Here is an 18,268-nt window from a genome sequence, read left to right as displayed (position 1 = left end):
GATGAAAATAGCACCATAGTGATTCTCAGTGTGGTTCCCAGGCTCCCTCTAGTGGAACCTGAGAGAATCACTGCCCAAGTAGAGTTTAGTTGTATTTTACTTTTAAGGTTATTTTCATATATTCAGTGTTAATGTTTCAGTGGATTACAATAATATTAAATATACTTTTTTACCGACATAAATTTGTGTAAAAAGACCCACTAATAACGCGCTATCCTTCTGACTGAGCCGAAATGTAACGAACAACCTTTCGGCACTGCTGCCGCGTGGCTGTAACCATGGCAACCAGATAGCCCACTTGCACAGAATCCATTAAGTCGAGAGGTGTGTTTGTGCGTCTCGCTTTGATGTTTTTCGAGGAACCTCTTTCAGCCACTTCACCGGAAGATGCTGCAATGATTTTAAAACGCAGCAATCTGCCTCCTGCCAGGATGTTGTTTGTCATTTTGGAGCAAATTGTAGAGAGGTAAAATAAGAAAGCTGTGTTTTAACAATATATCAGAGCGATAATATGAACACGTTTTTGGGGCCTGGGCCTCGTCCTTCCTTCGTTACTTGTCCACGCTGGCTGAGCCTTGTTTAAGAACATTATCCCCTTTTAATCCACTTTGCCTTCTGCTCCATGCAGGTGAGCAGACAGTCAGATGGAGCTGGGGGCTGCCCTCACACGCCCGCTTCCTCTTTTAATTGCTTTAAGTGCTTTCTTTCCACCCCGTTTCTGCACTTTTGGTTCAAGTTTTTAAAGCATCTTGCCGGAGTCGCTCATCAGCATGGAGGACCCGGATATACGACAGCAGAAGCTGGACAATCAGGTAAAAACAACAAATATTCTACTGATGTAATAGAGTACCTTATAATGTATTGTCTTTGTCAAGTTTTAAACCATCATTAATATAGTATTATGTTCCAAGCTGACTGAGAAGCATCCTTGATTTGTCAGAAACACCTGCTATTGAACTTGAGGGAACACAAGAGTTACTAAGTACGGTAATCATGTATAGTAAATACAAAGACAGTCACGCTTAGTTTTTTTTTTCCTCAAAAATAGGTTTATTATTATTATCTTGATTTGTCGCAATACTTAAACAGCACATTCAAATGTTGAGCTAATGTTTGCTAAAATTACCCTATGGCCTTAGTCTGTCCTTTTTAGATGTGCATATATCCTCCTGACTACCAGCAATTCAAATTTGTCCTCTGTAGTTCACCTTTTTAAACATGAATATCTCCCACCCGGTGCATAAACACTTTTTATTGAACAAATTTAGGATTTAAATGTTGTTAGCATGTTTTCTATAAGACTTTTAAGAACACATTAAAGTATTGTTTGAATTATTTTAACTGTATTTGAGCCTAGCTTTTAAGTTAAAAAAAAAATGTCCTCTGGAGTGGACACATAACTTAAAAATAAAAACTTTTTTTTTTCCTCCCCCCCCAAAACATTTATTTTGCAGTATTCCAGTTATTTCACAAAGATTGGGTAATATCAAAATAAACACGACTGGACAATATTTTTTTTCCTGGTAGTCAGGAGGATATACAGGCAAAAACTCGTTGTTTTCCAAAGTAGTTTACAAATGTTCTGTTTTGAATCAACATTGACAGGATATTTACAGTCAAGAGTCTGAGATTTCAAGATTTTGTCGATTTAAAATAAGTCTACATGATTCCTCGATTATCAATAATAAGAATTAGATCTAATTGTGTCCCAGAGATCCATATTGATGAAGAAACAACAAAAGAAGCGTGCCGATTGTCAAATGGTGGTCGCCAACCGGGACGCCCGCCACAAGAATCGCAGACAAAAAGGCCGCTCGGACGAGACGCCGCTGCTGATCAGCCAGTCCCTCAGCAACATCTCCCTCAACGGTTTGTCTCAAAATCATCACTTGGTGCACAATACCTCACTGTGCTGTCGTTACAACATTTTCATGACTCATTTCTATTCAAATTTCCCGTGAAGACCAAGTGGAGCATGCGCTTGACAACCCGATGGATGTCATCATGCTGGCGGAGGGCGAGAGCGACGCGAAGGCCGCCGTGATGTTAGGTGAGGTGTCTGCGGATAGACCGTTCACCCCCAAAAAGATCAACCTGGACACGGAGCAAGTGGAAGACGGAATAGAGGACGACGATGCGCATGCGGAAGAAAAGAAGACCAAGAAGAAAGAGAAAGCCCAACGTAAGATTTTCATCTATTACAGGTGACTGGAGCATATCTGTACTAGTTTGCAACATGTCTTCTTCTCCAGCTGCAGACGACAAGGACGGACAGGAGAAAGACAAGGAGAAACAGGAGAGAAAAATAAAAAGGAAAGACAAAGCAAAAGAGCGCGACGAACACAAGACAAACAAAACGACCAAACAAGAGCGCAAAAGTAAGCACGGCATTCGCTGTCCAGATTATGTGGACTAAAAGCAGGGATTCTCAAAAGTGTTGGATGCTGGCTCCCTCTGGTGGTATGCGAAAGAGTAACAGAATTAAATATTCAGCACCGTTCAGTCGTGTTTAGGTTCAGAGGTGGCAAATCCGTCTCCAGAAAGTATAAACCCTGACACAGTTTGGCTTTCACCCATCATGCTAGCTAGCTAGCTCCTTAAAAGGTAAAGAAGCACCATGGGAGCTATCTTACTAGCACCTGGGGCTGAAGCCAAACTGTGGCAGGGTTTTTTTCTTACTGGACCTGGATTTGCCACCTTTGATTTATCAATTTGACTTCACGTAAGGCTTTTACCATTTCTTTTTCTCTGTCGTTTCTATTTTGTGCAGAGAAGCACTTACGCGACACGTCAGCTTCAGACCTGGATCAGACCAGCCCAAAGAAGAACGGACACACTGAAAGCGGCGACGATGAGGAAGGCGAGTGCCCGACGCCGTTCCGCGACTCTCCTCGGAGGAAAAAACATCTGGACACATGTACACGTCAATTTGTGACCGCCATCCAGATGATTGTTTGGTATAATATTTTGTGAATATTTCCTCACAGCCAGGTGCCAGATAAGTGACGACAGCAAGGACGAGGACGTTCAGGCGGAAGGGAAAGAAAGGAAGAAGAAGAGAGTTGAGAAACACACACCGAGTTTGGCGTCTCTCAACTCGAACTACAAGGAGAGCTCGTCTTCAGCCAGCGAATCCAGCAATGGAGTGAGTTGCCAAAAATTGAGCTACAGTTGGCTAACCGTAGCCATTTTGGGTGATTCTTCATTTTGGACGAAGCCCGAGTAGCCGTAAAACATTCAAATTCCACACATGATTTTAACAAAACGAATGAATTTTGCCACTGCAGACAGCTTCTCCGTTATCGTTGGAAGACCTCCAGGCGTTCGCCTTGCGTCCTGCCCCCAGAGACGTGACCATCCAGTGTCGGGTCACCAGGGACAGGAGAGGCATGGAGAAGGGCATGTACCCCACTTACTACCTTCACATGGAGAAAGACGACGGAAAGAGGGTCAGTTCTCAACATCAGCTATACTGTTACTTTTACATTTGTTTTAAGTCTGCACTTAACTCCGTATATTTGAAAACAGACATTTGTACTTCCTACTTAGTAGTAGATGTAGGCTACCTCTGCTATCTTTTCATTGTAAACGTCAATTATATTCGGAAGGCTGTTTGACTCTTTGTTTTGTTTTGTTTTTTTACCCTATGTCACCATTAAGGTGTTTCTAATGGCAGGCCGAAAAAGGAAGAGAAGCAAAACATCCAACTATCTCATCTCAACTGACCCAACAAATCTGACCCGAGATACTAGCTGCTACATCGGAAAGCTAAGGTTGATTTCTCTCATATGACACCCTTCATTTACTGTACATAAGACTGATACTGTCTGTATGTGCCAGGTCCAACGCTCTGGGAACAAAGTTTATTGTATACGACGCAGGAGAAAACCCAGATAAAAAGCCTTTTATTAAAGAGTGTGACTCTGTGCGACAGGAGCTGGCGGCCATTTGTTATGTGAGTCGAATGATCTAATTATACAGTCAATGTCAGCTGTCAGTACACATTAAAAAAAAAAAACCTTATGAATTTCTATTCCAGGAGACAAACGTTCTTGGATTTCGGGGCCCCCGCAAAATGACAGTGATCATCCCGGGAATGCTGGAGAATGACAACAGAGTGTCCATCCAGCCAAAAAATGTCAGTTTACGATCTGGGCCCGAATGTGATGTAAAAATAGAAATGTTTCACTGGAACGCTGGTGACACTTTCAGGAACAGGAAACCCTGCTGGCGCGCCACGCCAACAACAACACGGACAAGCTAGTGACCCTGGTCAACAAATGTCCCACCTGGAACGAGCAGACTCAGTCGTACGTGCTCAACTTCCACGGCCGCGTCACGCAAGCCTCTGTCAAAAACTTCCAGATCATCCACCCGGAGAATGGTGAATTCCCACCTGTGCCTACGTTGATTGCCATAGAACACAGGTCTCAAACTACAGTCCTCGAGGGCCGCAGTCCTTCATGTTTTAGAGGTTTCTCTCCTCAAACACAGCTACATCATATAATGAGGATCATTATCAGGTTCCTGCAGAGCTTGCTGATGAATCAGCTGTCTCTGAGGAGGGAAACCTCTAAAGCATGCAGGACTGTGGCCCTCAAGGACTGGAGTTTGAGACATGTGACACAGAGCATAGGTGTCAAACTGCAGTCCTCGAGGGCCGCAGTCCTGCAGGTTTTGGAGATTTCCCACTTTCAACACAGCTGATCCATATTTAAGCTCATCAGCAAGCTCTGTAGGAGCCTGATAATTATCCTGATCATTGAATCAGGTGCATTGGAGAAGAGAAACCTCGAAAACATGCAGGACTCTGGCCCTCGAGGACCGGTTCTTGACACATGTGCCATAGAGGGATGGTCCGATTTTGAGTGACAGTTGATGTGCTAAAATGTAGCAACATAACATTCTTGAGTTCAGATGACACGGCGGATCAAGATTTGACATTGTGCCTTGTTGTAAAGAACCATCTTAAATGAGATTAGCTCAAATGCTAACAGTTAGCATACAGGATGGCAGTCTGAGTATAAAATGCGCTAAAACAGATCGATCAGGATTTTACATTGTACCTTGTAGCTACAGAAGATTAGCTCAGATGCTAATATGCTAACATATAGCATGATGTCACAGTGATGAAAGCGCTGAGCCGCACAGAAATAGATTTTACATTTTCCCCGTTGGTGAGGGATCATTTTAAAGGATATTAGCTAAAATGTTTACTTACTTGCTAATGCTAACAGTTGTTGTACAAGATGTGAATTTGAGTAGAGAAAACGTTAAGGCAGGTTGATAAGCATTTTTGTTTGAGCTCAGATGCTAACATGCTAATGCGACCACACAAGGTGACTAATTTTTCTCCCACAATTTATCATTTTCTAACAAGGAGCTGAACAACAAATGTGTGTATGTCTTACATGAGCAATCTGTCTTTCAGGCGACTACATCGTGATGCAGTTCGGCCGCGTTTCCGAGGACGTCTTTTCCATGGATTACAGCTTCCCCATGTGTGCCCTTCAGGCCTTCGCCATCACACTCTCGTCTTTTGACGGCAAACTGGCCTGCGAGTGACCCTCAAGTGCTCTGCTGGATCTTGGATCTCAACTACATGCTTAAAGACAGTGGGGGAGTGGGGGAGGGTAGCTAGCCTTCCTAGCTTATTTTCACCGCCGTGTATCCTACAAAATATGCAAATACGCAAGCTCACTCAAAAGGATTTAGCGGTAGGTCTTGTGTACAATGCTGGCCCAGTTTCTTTTATTGTTATACTCTTTAATAGTAAATAAATAAATAAATAAATAAATAAAGTGAGCAGATGTAAAAGTTCATTTTTTTTTATTTCAGGGCTTCAGTGTACCGATAGTTGATTGTATTACTTTCAACATCAACATGTGTCAAGAAGCAGAATAATCTACTTGCCGTGTGTGTTCAGCGGAAACGTTAAGGTCTCTTATCACTAACAAGGAAACAGATTTATCTAAATAGTGCATAAAAAACCCCTGTGGTATCATATTGAAGACATCGCTGAGCTTATCGCGATTACTCTTGCACCACCATCGACACATTTCTATTTCACAAGAGCAGAGGCTTATTTGCACGTCATCAGATAAAATCCATAAGAATGTGACTGTTTTCTTGACACGACTTGTAACGCGCGGTGGCTGATCAGCTATGGACGGTGCAGCTGGATAGCAACTGAACTGGAAGCCCACAGACTTTATTAAATATGAAAACAAAAACAGTAGGCTGCTCGGCGACACTGCATATGGGGCATCATTCAGAATGATGTCTCTCACACTCACACTATACAGTACTGAAATACTCTCATACATATCACTACCCCCCCCCCCCCCCCACTCAAATACATCCATCCATCCATCCATTTTCATAACTGCTTATTCCTCACACTGAACTCATTTTGTAAAATATACAGAAATATGTTTCTGTAGTGTATGAGATTGTATCATAAGTTGTGATGTGATCTTAACTTTTCTGTCATTGTTTCAATCATGTGTATGAGTGTCGCGGTATTCAATGAGAGTGTTTCAGTAGTTGAGTGAAATACACAGTATTGCGAATGAGTGTTTAAGTATTGTGCATGAGAGTACTGTGTCGAGTGTATGTGTATGAGATAATTTCAGTTGTGTATGTCAGAGTTTTGTAGACTATTAAAGTGTTTAATTAATAGCATGAGAGCATTTCAGTAGTGTGGATAACTTTAGTAGTATAAGTAGCGAAAAATATTGAGTCGTAAAGTATGTGTGAGAGCATTTCAGTTGTATGAGAGTATTTCAGTGATTTGTGTGAGCAAAAAAAAATCCCATGTTTGACAGAGCATTTCAAAATGTATGAGAGAATATTAGTGGTGAGAGCAAACCATATTTGAGTAGTGTGTGAGAGCATTTTAGTAGAGTTGATGAGTGTGAGTAGTGTCGAAAATGTTTTAGTAGTGTAAACAAGTGGAAAAAAATGAGTACTAGTACAGTACGTGTGAGAGCATTTCTTCAGTGAGTTATGAGAGTGTTTCAGTAGTTTATAAGAGGGGGCGAAATCAGTAATGGTTGCGAGAGCATTTCAATAACATGTATGAAAGCATTTCAGTCGTGTGTATGTGAGCATTTCAATTGTGTGTGAGAATTGTCCTGAATGATGTCCCTAACAAGCCGCTCTCATTTCACAGGCTGAAGTTTTCTCACAGTACATCTTTTCTCTCTCTCTCTCTCTCTCTCTCTTTTTTTTTTTTTTAAATATATTCTTTTAAGTACACCTTCTAATCTTTTACACAATCATCATACGAGCCGCTTCATCAATTCAGGTTGCGCAACGTGAAGCTTGGCAGAAGATCCGCCTTTTTCAAAAAAAATAATCTAATTGCGATTTGTTTCTCCCCTCATTTTCGGGATTGCAATATAATATGCGATTATTTTTTCAAAGTCGTCTTCCACAAACTAGGAATTAATCTGTATTACCAATAAACAATAAATATTTTGGTTTTAACACCTCAACTTTTCATATTCAATCAAACAATATTAACTAATACTTCAAACTGGAATATTTTTGATACAGCTCTCGTAGTGGATGACATCTTTCGCAACCGTACCTAATCTAGCGTCCGGAGACATTAGCACCACCTATGCAGCGATGGTGCAAGCCCTTCCGCACACTTGCACCTACTCGCCCCTCCTTCGCCGAGATACGAGAGACTGACACCTCCCTCCTCCGCTCGTCCTTCTAATAAAGAGCTTTCAAAGGCAAATCGAGCCTGAGAGCACTACTGCACGGGTCGAAGGGAATGGAGCAGCTCAAACTGATGCTGCTTTTATTACATTCGGGACTTTGTGGCACAGGTGATGTCTTTCATTTCAATTCCGAATATTATTTACTGTAGAGCATTTATTTGCATAAAATGGTCAAAATATAAAAAAAAAAAAAAAAAGTTTTTTTTTTCCTGTTTATTACTTGGATATAAAGGGGAAAGCTATTTTTATATAAATAGCGATGCCGATACCGATTATTCGTCAAGGAGGCCGATAACCGATATTTCAAGCAGATATTCATTTGCAGTAAAACAGAAAATAATAGCATAAAAATTACCTTTTCTTTTAATTTTAAACATATAAACAATAGACATCTTTGTTTAATTAAAAATGTTAACAAATTGTAGAAATGTAGGGAATTTCCAGGGTCATCAGCATGTGTTAAGCTAAATTCAAAACTAAGCAAGTAAATAAATAGTTTTCTACTGTAAATAAAATTTTCCAAAATTTCAACATAATTTCTAAATGTATTTATTATTATTATTATTATTATTATTATTTATTTATTTATTTTGAATATAAATTAAAAAGTGTTGGGAGTTCCCAGTGTTACTTTGCAGTGAATGAATGAATGAATAAATAAATAAATAATTTTCTACTGTAAATTGTTCTCCAAAATTTCAACATAATTTCTAAATGTAATTTTTTTTATTTAGTTATTATTTTTTTATAAATTAAAAAGTGTTGGGACTTCCTAGTGTCAGCAGTGACAAATGTATGCAAAATTAAATGTTTCTAATTTTGGGTTTTCGTCAGGGTTCAAAAGATCTTTGCCCACAGCGACAAATTGTCTGAATATGTTTGAAATGTCTTTTGCAAGTAAAGTAAAAAATGTCTGAACATCTTGCAAATCCTCATGAAAACAAAACTTGCTACATTCGCAAGCATTCACTGCTAGGTGCGATTCCAGCTTTATCGGCGTTCAGATTCGTAAAAAGGCCGATGCCGATATTTGTCAACATGCCAAATATCGGCACCGATAATCGACCCGGCCGATAATTGGTCTATCCCTAGTTTTTGCCACCTCTGATGAGTTTTGTGTGATTTGTAGATATGAAGGAGAGTCTTCAGTGCCACAATGATTTCATGCTCACCATCAGTTGCTCCCTCCTGAACCTCACATCAGCCCACGACAGCCCACAGCTGCTGACTTTTGCAAAAAAATATACAAAGTAAGACCCACGCCACCACTTCCAAATTTTCCACAATGAAACAAAATGATATTCATTTCTCCGCAGGAAGACGTACACGTGCCAGCTGTCAAACTCCGGCCGAGGCCGCCGCTCCTGTTCCGTCATGACAAACACGAGCACGTCGACAGAGTCGTGTGATTTTGTGGATTTCGACGTGTATGGGATCTCGCTGTGCGAGAGTGCTCAGAAGTGCCAGTTGCTAGAGAGCGAATACATGCCAAAGGAACATAGTAGGGAGGCATCATAACACTTTTATCCAAGTCAAAAGACACGTTTGGCCATTTTCGGACAAATATTTTACTGATTTGATACCAGCCCAAATGACTAATACTTGAAGGAAAAAAAAAAAAAAAAGCTTAAGAGTATCGCACTTAAAAAAAAAAAAAAAAGTGGTAATGAACATCAGCGGTTCAGAAATTGATAATATACTGCATGTGTGACTTTTCCTAGTTAAACCGAACGCACCGTGCTGCCTCGCAGTCAGCCACAACTCTAGTCAACATCACTTTACGTGGAAAAACACCTACGAGAAATGTACAGGCACCACACTGACAGAACACCTCAAATATCAGCTCCGTTTCTACGGTCGACGGGACAAAGACATTGTAAGGAGGCCATTTTGAAACAGGTCAAAGGTGACAAAATGACATAATCAGAGATCCTCTTCACCCACAGGAACAATTCCACGAGACATACCGTACAAACTATTCTGTGGATGACCGCGACTTTGAGACAAACACGGAATACGGGACCGAGGTGAGGTCCAAGCCAAGTGGGACTAACTTTAAGGGCCAATGGAGTGATTGGTCGCAAGAGGTCCGATGGAGGACTACCTTGAACAATGGTAAGGCTTTCTTCCAATCACACTCACTTTCAGCTTGAAAACATATTGTACTCAACAAATCAATATGATATGTTGGGCAGATTCCACAGTTGATGGCTTCCTTTCCAAACACGGCAAAACGGTCTTCCTGGCTTCGGGTGTGGCGGCGACACTCGTCCTGATGTTGTGCGGCGCTTTGCTAAAAAGGTAACGGCGCTCCTCCGTTTAGGCAGAAAAGAAAAAATCTTTATTTGCCAAAGTGATTAATTGATTGATCACAATTTGCACATTTCCAGGTGGAGGCGAGGTGCCTTTGTTCCCACTCCAGCGCCATATTTTCAGAGCTTATATGGCGAATGTCATGGGGATTTTAAGGTATTGAGGAAGGAGAATGGGAGTACTGGGAAGTACAAATGTATTCAAGACCCAGTGTGTAGTATTTGGCGCCATCTAGTGGTCAAAACACGGAGGAGACCGCACACTACAGTGGCTCAGAGAGACCATATTTCGCAACCCTACCAACAATTCTTGTTCCAACTAGTGGTCAAAACACGGAGGAGAACGCACACTACAGTGGCTCAGAGAGACCATATTTCGCAACCCGACCAACAATTCTTGTTTTGAGCGCACAACAAGCATATTAACGAGCGACGGTGACTTGGCAGCCATTGTGAACAGAGGTGATAAATCCAGCGCCAGATAGTAAAAAAAAAAAAAAAAAAAAACTGCCGCAGTTTGGCTTTAGCCCCAGATGCTTGCTAGCTAGCTCACTAAAAAGTAAACAAGCACCATGGGAGCTAGCTAGTTAGCTAGCACATAGCAAACTGTGGCAGGGTTTTTACTTTTTGTACCTGGAAGACCGAGCGAGCCGGAATTAGCCGGAGCAAGCTGACAAGATCGGCTAGCGGGAGTTAGTCCGAGCCATAGGCTGGAGTGGCTAACAATAGTGACTAGCGGGAGGAGCTAGGAAAAAAGAACACTAGTAAAAGCTTGCCAGAGTAAAGCATAAAGTGATAAGCGACGGACCCGAATGAAATATGGCAGCTCTAGTAGGGTGAGACTACAGCCAATAATAATATAGAATTATAACTAGACCTACAAATATATATATATATATATATATATATATATATATATATATATATAATGTGTTTATACAATATATTTTTTTGCATACTATTGACATACAGTTTTCAAAATTAATGAATTATTAGTTCACCACTAGATGGCACTAGGGTTCTTAAAATAGTTTCCCCCCCCCCAGGTATCCGTTTTATTTTTCCTTTTACCCCCTTACCACCAAACCCAAAGTGAAGCATGGTGGTGGTACAGCTTTTTTTCTGTATTAATACTTCTATTTAATTCCAGATTGTGAATTCCCCCCCCCCCCCAATATGACCACAGAGCTGGGTGGACGCGCAAGCAAACATGATCATCACGCTGAAGCCAGAAGACACGCTCCAAGTGGACAGCCACGAGGAAGAGACGGCAAAACAGGATCGTGAGACGGCGTATGAAAACATCACAAGCGATTCAGCACGTTTACAGCCTGATGACGGTAAAGCGGCGCGGGGGACAAGCAGCGTTCCTCTCATTCAGGGAGAACCGCCCCTGTCCTGCAATGAATACTGCACACTGAGCATCTTGCAGCAGCAGACCACGCACGTCGCAGGGAAAGTTACAAGTGTTGACGTGGAGCACGCTGGGAGGTCAGAGTGCGATTACTGTAATGTCTCTGTTAAGTCAGAATGACGCTTTCCAGAAATGAATATTAAACTCTGGTGTTGTTTTGTTCAATGTGCGGGAGATTAAGGTTGCAAAGGAGTGAGAAATTTCCTGTAAATTTGCATGGGAAGTTCAACCACAATTAATTCTCAGATTCTCAAATATTTGGGTTATTTCATTTTTTGTTTTCAGTTTCGTGTTTTTATAATAATTCAGACTCATTGCTACACCTCTGCATGTTTTTGTTTCCTAAAAACAACAGATTTAAACTGTGATGTTTCATTTCATGTCAATGACATTAAATTTCTTCTTGTTTACACCAAATGTAAGTGGCTTGTTTTGCATTTTTATCCCAATGTGAAACAAACTTAAAACCAAAGTAACATCATATAATTATTTGACTTACCCATATCAAAAGCACACATAGTGGTGGACCGTACCCGTCTTCAGTGGGGACCTGCTAGATTTCAAGGGCTACTTGACTCATTGAGCTATTTTCAGCAGTAAAACGTTCATTTTTGTGTCCAGATTCATTTGATAACTTCATTATTTTTCATGCACAATTCAATACCGTCAAAAATCTATAAATAAATTCCACTTGCTGTTGATTGATGATGTCACCTGTGCTGAGGAAATGGTTACCGACCAATCACGGCTCACCTGTTTTCTGGGTTTGGTCAGCAAACAGACTGGTTGTTACCAGTTTCCTGAACACAGGTTATGTCATCTTCAGTTGACAGCAACTGGCAAAATGATTTTTTTAAAGGCATTAATTGTTCATGGAAAATAATTAAGCTGCCACATTACCAACAAAATATCTTCTTACTGTTGAAAACGTCTCGAGTTAAGTATCCTCTTCACACAAAACAATATTCAATAAGACAAAAAACGTTTTAAAAGTAAAAATACATCATTTCAACAGATTATGACTTTTAAATGTAGATCACTAAGGTCCTGTTTTGCTGTAGTTGAGTTGTCTGTAATGAATTCTGCTCCCATCAGCCAACCAGAGGACAGGAAAATGCTGACTAGAACAAAATCGAAATCTCATTGGCTGATTCTGAGTGTTGGGTAGATTACATTGGCATGGCAACAGAAGCTAAAATCTGATTGGACAGAAAAGAAATAAAAGCCACAGCCCACCAAAACACTGGAAATTGGGAGAATGCCGTTTGCGAATTCATACCATTTCATGTCACAAAAGAAACCTTTTGTAGAAAGTTTTATTTACGCCAACACATACATGAACAAAGCACCGTATAACCTTAAAGTCTGATACAATGGTATGCCTAGCTGCCTCGGTCACCGCAGCCTTTTTATTCATCCAAAAACCAGAACACTCGGAATTAACAAAAAGACAGCCAAGGCAGCAGATTCTATCGTATGTTACAGCATGCGGAATAGAAAAACCCAGGAAAGAATTAGACAGAACCATCTAGAGACACTAAGTGAAATACAACAGTATAAAAGTGCCATTCATTATACAGCAGCTGAAATACTGACAATGAAATAAGCAGACATTTTTACATTGAACGTGGAAAAGAAGAGGGGAAAAAATAAAAATAAAAATAAAAAATCCTTCCTTGGACATGGATGACGGCCATCTTGAATGGACTCGATGAAACTGGGCTGGAGTCGCGTCCCTCGCACCACATAAGACAAAGTTTTAAAGAAATGAGCGGAGTGCTGAAGCCCCGAGCTCCTCTCAGCGTTACGCACCAACCGGCAATTAAGAGCAAAACCAATGGCGCAAACAAAACAAAACAAAACAAAAGACAGGTCAAATGGGGGGTGGGTGTGGATGGCACAGAATGTGTAAAGTTTAAATAGAAGTCTTTAAGCAAGTCCCGATGTGAGGGGAGCACATTCATTGTGACTTGAGCGGGGGAGGTGATTCCTTCTGCCACGGCACGACACCCGTCCTTGCCCTTACGACGGGGAGAACTTTTTGGCTTGTGATCGAACTCTTTTTTCATAATCTACTCTGTTTTGGCTGCAAAAGAAAGAAAAAAACAACTTTACACCGAGTACTGTTTTGAAGCAATCTGTTTCATCCTTGACAATCATAGTATGTTTTCGTGGTTCAATTAAAAAAGAAGAAAAAAAAAAGCGAATACAAGAGAATCAGTCACTCAAAGCTCATCATCTTTCTGAGCATCATTTGACTTTGTGCTGACACTTTGTCACGTTTGGCAGTCAGAACCAGAACAGAACAGAACAGAACAGAACGTGCATCTTACCAGTAGATTGTGTAAGCCTCTGCTTGGGCTGGATCCTGGATATTAGGCTCGTTTAGGAGTTCCTGAATACCTAATAGGATCTGCGGGAGAAATTACCCAGTGAGACAAAATTGAAACCATTCTCTAACTTGTATTTTCATGTGAAGCTCCAGAAGTAACTACCACAAAATAGGGTCACTTAAAGGAACACAAGACTTGTGAAAAACTAACCAGCTATTCTGTGAAATGGTTAATTTCAACTCTTCCTTGAGGGGAAAAAAAAAAGCCAATTATTTGAGCAATTATGATTTTATAGCACTTCTTATGAATATTTTTGCACCAAGGACTGTATCGGGCATTTCGGACAGTCACGTGATCATCGTGATGTATCGCGTGCGTAAAATACACATCGAGTGAATAACAAAGAACTCACGAGGAATTATCGCATGGAACTTTGCCTTACAACAAAGAAGCACTGCTTCCAAAGCAGTGCAAATGGAGGACACGCCAAAGACATCCGGGTAACTTGTATTCTGCTAGACTAAGCTACATGTCGTGTGCTAAGCACGGTTTAAAGCGTACATTAAGAGCGCCCAACCCCGCACGGAATGACATGAAACCGGACATGTTGAGGACTTTACTTTGAAACAGTACTTGGGATCCAAGATGTCTTTTTCTCGCTCATCACATCAGCAAATTCCCCTTGAAATGAACGAAATTTTAATAGAGATTTTTCCTCATGGTTAAGCTAAAAATTGGCCCATTCCAAGAGATTAGAAAATATTCAGCCTATAGTACTGTCTCAGAAAATTAGAATATTGTGATAGTCCATTATTTTCTGTAATGCAATTAAACAAAAATGCCATACATTCTGGATTCATGACAAATCAATTGAAATATTGCAAACCTTTTATTGTTTTAATATTGCTGATTGTGGCTTTTTTTTTTTTTTTTTACTTGATCTGAGGAAATATTATGATAATATAATATTTTGAGATAGGATATTTGAGTTTTCTTAATCTGTAAGCCATTATCAGCAATATTAAAAATAATAAAAGGCTTTCAATATTTCAGTTGATTTGTAATGAATCCAGAATGTATGACATTTTGGCTTATTTAATTGCATTGCAGAAAATAATGGACTTTATCACAATATTCTAATTTTCTGAGACAAGTCCTGTAGAACTGGTAACATGAATTCATGAATACTCATTGCCTATTTTAGACGCGCTTTGCAGTATCTACTTTTTTCCAATGTCAAATGAAGACAAACTAAAATAAAATGATCCCCGCAAAGCTTCAAGACAGAGATTTTCACTTTGACTTTTTGAAACGTTCATGTTACTCGTTTCATCATTTCAACCCTAAATGATAGTTGCTTATGCAGTGCAAACCTGCTTTATTGTAATGGCTGGTCTCCAGTCCTTGTCCTCCTCTAGGATAGAAAGGCATACTGTTCCTGATGGATACACGTTTGGATGAAAGAGGGGAGGCTCAAATTTACCTGAAGACAAGAATTTTTTTTTACGAAATCAGTGTGATAACAACAAACAAGCCTGTACCATCTGGACACAGTGCATTTGATATGCAGCTATCTGATATTGTGACCATGACAATGTAGTTAGTGGAAACCAGAAACAAAAACAGAAACACTGTAAAAATCTTAGGAACACGCTGCAATCTACATTAGGAAGAGACCAACAATTGGCCTTCTATTCCGGATGACTGCTTCCGAGGCATTTTGGCCAACTAACGGAGACTCCCACTTGCATCAAAGTAAACACGTTAGGAAAGGAGAGGGCAACTCACATTTTGGAGGCGATGAAGGATAGTCATCCTTGAACAACATGCGCAGTTTGAAAAGGCCTCCTTCCCACGGAGTCTGGTGACACGCAATTATGTGATCAGCTTCGCAAATACGGAACGTCCAAGTATGGCTCACGCGTTCACGTTTCATTTTAAAACCAAAGCAAGGGTTGCACAGTACAGTCTGTACACATCTTTTATGCAGAAATGATCACATCTCATTTAAAATGAATTATGTTTGATTAGAATGATAATTAAATGCAACTTTACCCCCTTTTTGCCAGGGATGGCACACTCCCAGTTCATGAGGTTCATGGTTCCATCCGGGTTTTTTGTTGGTACGGCAACAAATCCCTGAAGAGACACAACAGACATTCAAGGGAATAAGAGAATGTAACTTTTTTTTTTTTTTTGCTATGGGTAAGGGTTCACTGTATACCGTACTTACAAAAGGATGATCTTTCCGCCATGCTTTGCGCTCCTGGGCAAGCCGGCTCAATGCAATGCCAGACATGATTTGTAAACTCCTATAATGAAGAGGAGAAAAAAAAAACTATATTAAAACTTAAAAAGTAGCTCTGAGGTGCCATCAGCCACGTCAGGCCTTTTGACATATAAATTGTGACTTGGTTAGTCCAATCGACACAGCTCAACTCTTCCAGTCAATATTTGCGATCATTCCTAACCAGCATGCCTGCCACTGAGATCATCAGGTGTACTGTGGGAAATTACACAATTTTGCCTATTTACTGAAAATAACCTGCATTTTGTTTGTCTATCTATGCCACTGACGTATAGTGACAGATACAAAACAATATTTTTACTCTGTTCTGTGTATCCAATTTTATTTTTTACATTTAATGTGTGACCAAGGTACATATTTAACTTCAGCAAAGAATTATCCTGAGTAAAATGCTTCTATACAGCTTTTAACAGTAATAAGGTAACTCGGTAAAATCTTTTATGCTGCTCCAAAAATGTTAACTGTGGATATAAAAGGTTGAATTTCTTACAAATGCCTGAATAATACGGACGTTCAAAACACGAACACAAGTAGTCACTTTCATTCGGCATTTTAACGGCTTCGTTCATGCGCTCCATTCGTTAGGTACAGGCGAGAAAACAGACTTTTACGTTTGAAAAGTGAGAGTTTGGACCAGTTTGTCTTTAAGCTAGGTGGCTAACAGACCTAGCTAGTGGTTAGCATGTCCATCATTTCTTAGCTTTAAGATAAGAGTAGTGCGCCTTTTCTCCTCCTATTCGATACAGACCTAATCCAATGTTGTTCTTTACTGTGTTATCTCGTCGTTTTTACGTCAGGCGGAGTCAAAAGCGCTCAAGCTAATTGATTAGCCAGCTAGCGAGTTAGCTCGCGAAGCTAACTCATGTGCGCCAGAACCAACAGGCGCAGTTAGCGACTGTCACGGCCTGATGCAGCACAAAAAATGGCGCAAATGCACTTGATTTGAACACATTCCGCCAACGAGGAGCGGAACAACTCGAAGCCCTTCTATAAGTCCCCCGCGAGCCATTCGATTCGGTTCAAAGGGGAAAAAAAGCGAGAACGTTAAGAATGAGGACAAAGAACATCTGCGCCGGGGCGCACATTACATTAGTGCATTATAAAACTAGCGAAAATGGCGCAAAAGGAAACGGCTAAAAGAGCTTTGTACGCGGCAAAACTCTCGCGTTCCGTCGCGGAGGCGCGCGCTTACCTTTCAATGTGCTTGCCTTGGCTCGGGGGACAAAACTATGGGAATTAAACGCGTTCAAATTGCGTTAAAGCTTGTAAAGTTTCCCTCCTGAAGAAAAAAAAAAACACCCGCTCCGACTCAAGCCAGACTCAAAGAGGATCGAGCAAAATTTCATCCGCCGCTTACTTCCGCCTTCGCTTAAATAAGAACATTATGTTCCACAAGTCATTTTTGGATGTTTTAGTTTTAGTATTTTTAAATGTCAGCAATTCTTGGTTTAAGAACGGTTGAATTTCATATTTTGTTTCATTCGAGTAGAGTAGTTTCTGCTGATTAACCATGAAGATTTCAGTCGTTCGTTATTAACTTTAACATGTGCTAATTCCCTCACACGCCCCTTGCCGATGAATACCCGTGGACACTCCTGGGAAATATACGCGGATGCTTTTTGTTGAAATGACTTTTATTTTACCATCCACTTTTCATGAACGAGCAGGACCGCTTACTGATTTCTATCTTGTTTGCTTAAAACTCTTTGGGTAGTGGGCGAACTGTACGCCTGATTGATTCGTAAAACTTTTTATGTACATTTGAGGCAAAACAGAAGAGGAAATTTATCATATATAATGTTACAGTTATACTACACTATTTTATGATTTATTTAAAAATATTAATGTAAATTAACTAATTATATGTGTATTGCCAAACTGGCAATATTTGCGGCAGCTATACTCCCGGGCACGGCATTTAAAGGACAGAACGAAAGAGGTCGCTATTTATCATAAAACAAATCTAATGAATGAGTATCAAAGTCAAGCATTAGCAACAACCAGCAGCTTGTCAGATAGTGAACAGCTGTTAAAAGGCTTCAAGCTGTTTATTGGTACTCCCATTTGAAGTTCAATATGTATCAAACTAGACTTAAGACAAGGAGAATGGCACGGTGTTTATTTTAAATCATTTCCTTAAGAATGCCCCTGGTAGCTTAATCCTAAAA

General features: G+C 40.3%; 3 protein-coding genes across 7 annotated transcripts; 2 read left to right on the top strand and 1 right to left on the bottom strand.

Annotated features, from left to right (window-relative positions):
• The first annotated feature begins 34 nt into the window (after window positions 1-34).
• Window positions 35-5,779, top strand: LOC144004704 (tubby protein homolog). Of its 3 annotated transcripts, XM_077502147.1 has the most exons (13): window positions 35-466; window positions 629-812; window positions 1,713-1,869; window positions 1,964-2,182; window positions 2,253-2,378; window positions 2,771-2,917; window positions 2,988-3,145; window positions 3,288-3,449; window positions 3,661-3,773; window positions 3,841-3,955; window positions 4,040-4,138; window positions 4,213-4,384; window positions 5,432-5,779. In XM_077502147.1, the coding sequence occupies exons 2-13, from the start codon at window positions 771-773 to the stop codon at window positions 5,563-5,565; spliced, it is 1,644 nt and encodes a 547-aa protein (XP_077358273.1). In that variant the 5' UTR covers window positions 35-466; window positions 629-770; the 3' UTR covers window positions 5,566-5,779. The 3 variants fall into 3 exon arrangements, with proteins under 3 accessions (XP_077358273.1, XP_077358274.1, XP_077358272.1); XM_077502148.1 differs by having other exon boundaries at window positions 35-812; window positions 2,771-2,860; XM_077502146.1 differs by having other exon boundaries at window positions 35-812.
• Window positions 5,780-7,766: 1,987 nt separating this feature from the next.
• Window positions 7,767-11,876, top strand: LOC144005053 (interleukin-21 receptor). Of its 2 annotated transcripts, none has more exons than XR_013279490.1 (8): window positions 7,767-7,841; window positions 8,863-8,983; window positions 9,050-9,234; window positions 9,455-9,609; window positions 9,680-9,848; window positions 9,929-10,034; window positions 10,124-10,507; window positions 11,232-11,324. XR_013279490.1 is itself a non-coding variant. In XM_077502931.1 (8 exons), exons 1-8 carry the CDS (start codon window positions 7,787-7,789, stop codon window positions 11,577-11,579), a joined length of 1,218 nt encoding a protein of 405 aa, XP_077359057.1. In that variant the 5' UTR covers window positions 7,767-7,786; the 3' UTR covers window positions 11,580-11,876. The 2 variants fall into 2 exon arrangements, 1 of the variants encoding a protein (XP_077359057.1); XM_077502931.1 differs by having other exon boundaries at window positions 10,124-10,202; window positions 11,232-11,876.
• Window positions 11,877-12,759: 883 nt separating this feature from the next.
• ube2ib (ubiquitin-conjugating enzyme E2Ib) lies at window positions 12,760-17,697 on the bottom strand. 2 transcript variants are annotated; one of them, XM_077503300.1, is made up of 7 exons: window positions 17,293-17,697; window positions 16,026-16,104; window positions 15,848-15,931; window positions 15,581-15,653; window positions 15,166-15,275; window positions 13,793-13,872; window positions 12,760-13,545 (listed from the first exon to the last, which is right to left on the bottom strand). In XM_077503300.1, exons 2-7 carry the CDS (start codon window positions 16,089-16,091, stop codon window positions 13,482-13,484), a joined length of 477 nt encoding a protein of 158 aa, XP_077359426.1. In that variant the 5' UTR covers window positions 16,092-16,104; window positions 17,293-17,697; the 3' UTR covers window positions 12,760-13,481. The 2 variants fall into 2 exon arrangements, with proteins under 2 accessions (XP_077359426.1, XP_077359427.1); XM_077503301.1 differs by lacking the exon at window positions 17,293-17,697 and adding an exon at window positions 16,849-17,207.
• Window positions 17,698-18,268: the final 571 nt, after the last annotated feature.

This window comes from Festucalex cinctus, chromosome 17 (assembly GCF_051991245.1).
Source record: "Festucalex cinctus isolate MCC-2025b chromosome 17, RoL_Fcin_1.0, whole genome shotgun sequence".
NCBI lineage: Eukaryota > Metazoa > Chordata > Actinopteri > Syngnathiformes > Syngnathidae > Festucalex > Festucalex cinctus.
This window is presented reverse-complemented; position numbering and strand designations above follow the sequence as displayed.

What these genes read in the sequence shown, in the direction of transcription:
- LOC144004704 (XM_077502147.1), top strand. Translation starts at nt 771, where the DNA reads ATGGAGGACCCGGATATACGACAGCAGAAGCTGGACAATCAG. An exon ending in GACCAAACAAGAGCGCAAAA is followed by an intron (nt 2,379 to 2,770) that starts GTAAGCACGGCA and finishes TATTTTGTGCAG; the next exon opens with AGAAGCACTTACGCGACACG. An exon ending in GATCATCCACCCGGAGAATG is followed by an intron (nt 4,385 to 5,431) that starts GTGAATTCCCAC and finishes TCTGTCTTTCAG; the next exon opens with GCGACTACATCGTGATGCAG.
- LOC144005053 (XM_077502931.1), top strand. Translation starts at nt 7,787, where the DNA reads ATGGAGCAGCTCAAACTGATGCTGCTTTTATTACATTCGGGACTTTGT. An exon ending in TTTGCAAAAAAATATACAAA is followed by an intron (nt 8,984 to 9,049) that starts GTAAGACCCACG and finishes ATTTCTCCGCAG; the next exon opens with GAAGACGTACACGTGCCAGC. An exon ending in TGCGGCGCTTTGCTAAAAAG is followed by an intron (nt 10,035 to 10,123) that starts GTAACGGCGCTC and finishes GCACATTTCCAG; the next exon opens with GTGGAGGCGAGGTGCCTTTG.
- ube2ib (XM_077503300.1), bottom strand. Translation starts at nt 16,091, where the DNA reads ATGTCTGGCATTGCATTGAGCCGGCTTGCCCAGGAGCGCAAAGCATGG. An exon ending in GGCGGAAAGATCATCCTTTT is followed by an intron (nt 15,932 to 16,025) that starts GTAAGTACGGTA and finishes GTGTCTCTTCAG; the next exon opens with GGATTTGTTGCCGTACCAAC. An exon ending in GAGGCTTACACAATCTACTG is followed by an intron (nt 13,546 to 13,792) that starts GTAAGATGCACG and finishes TTTCTTTTGCAG; the next exon opens with CCAAAACAGAGTAGATTATG.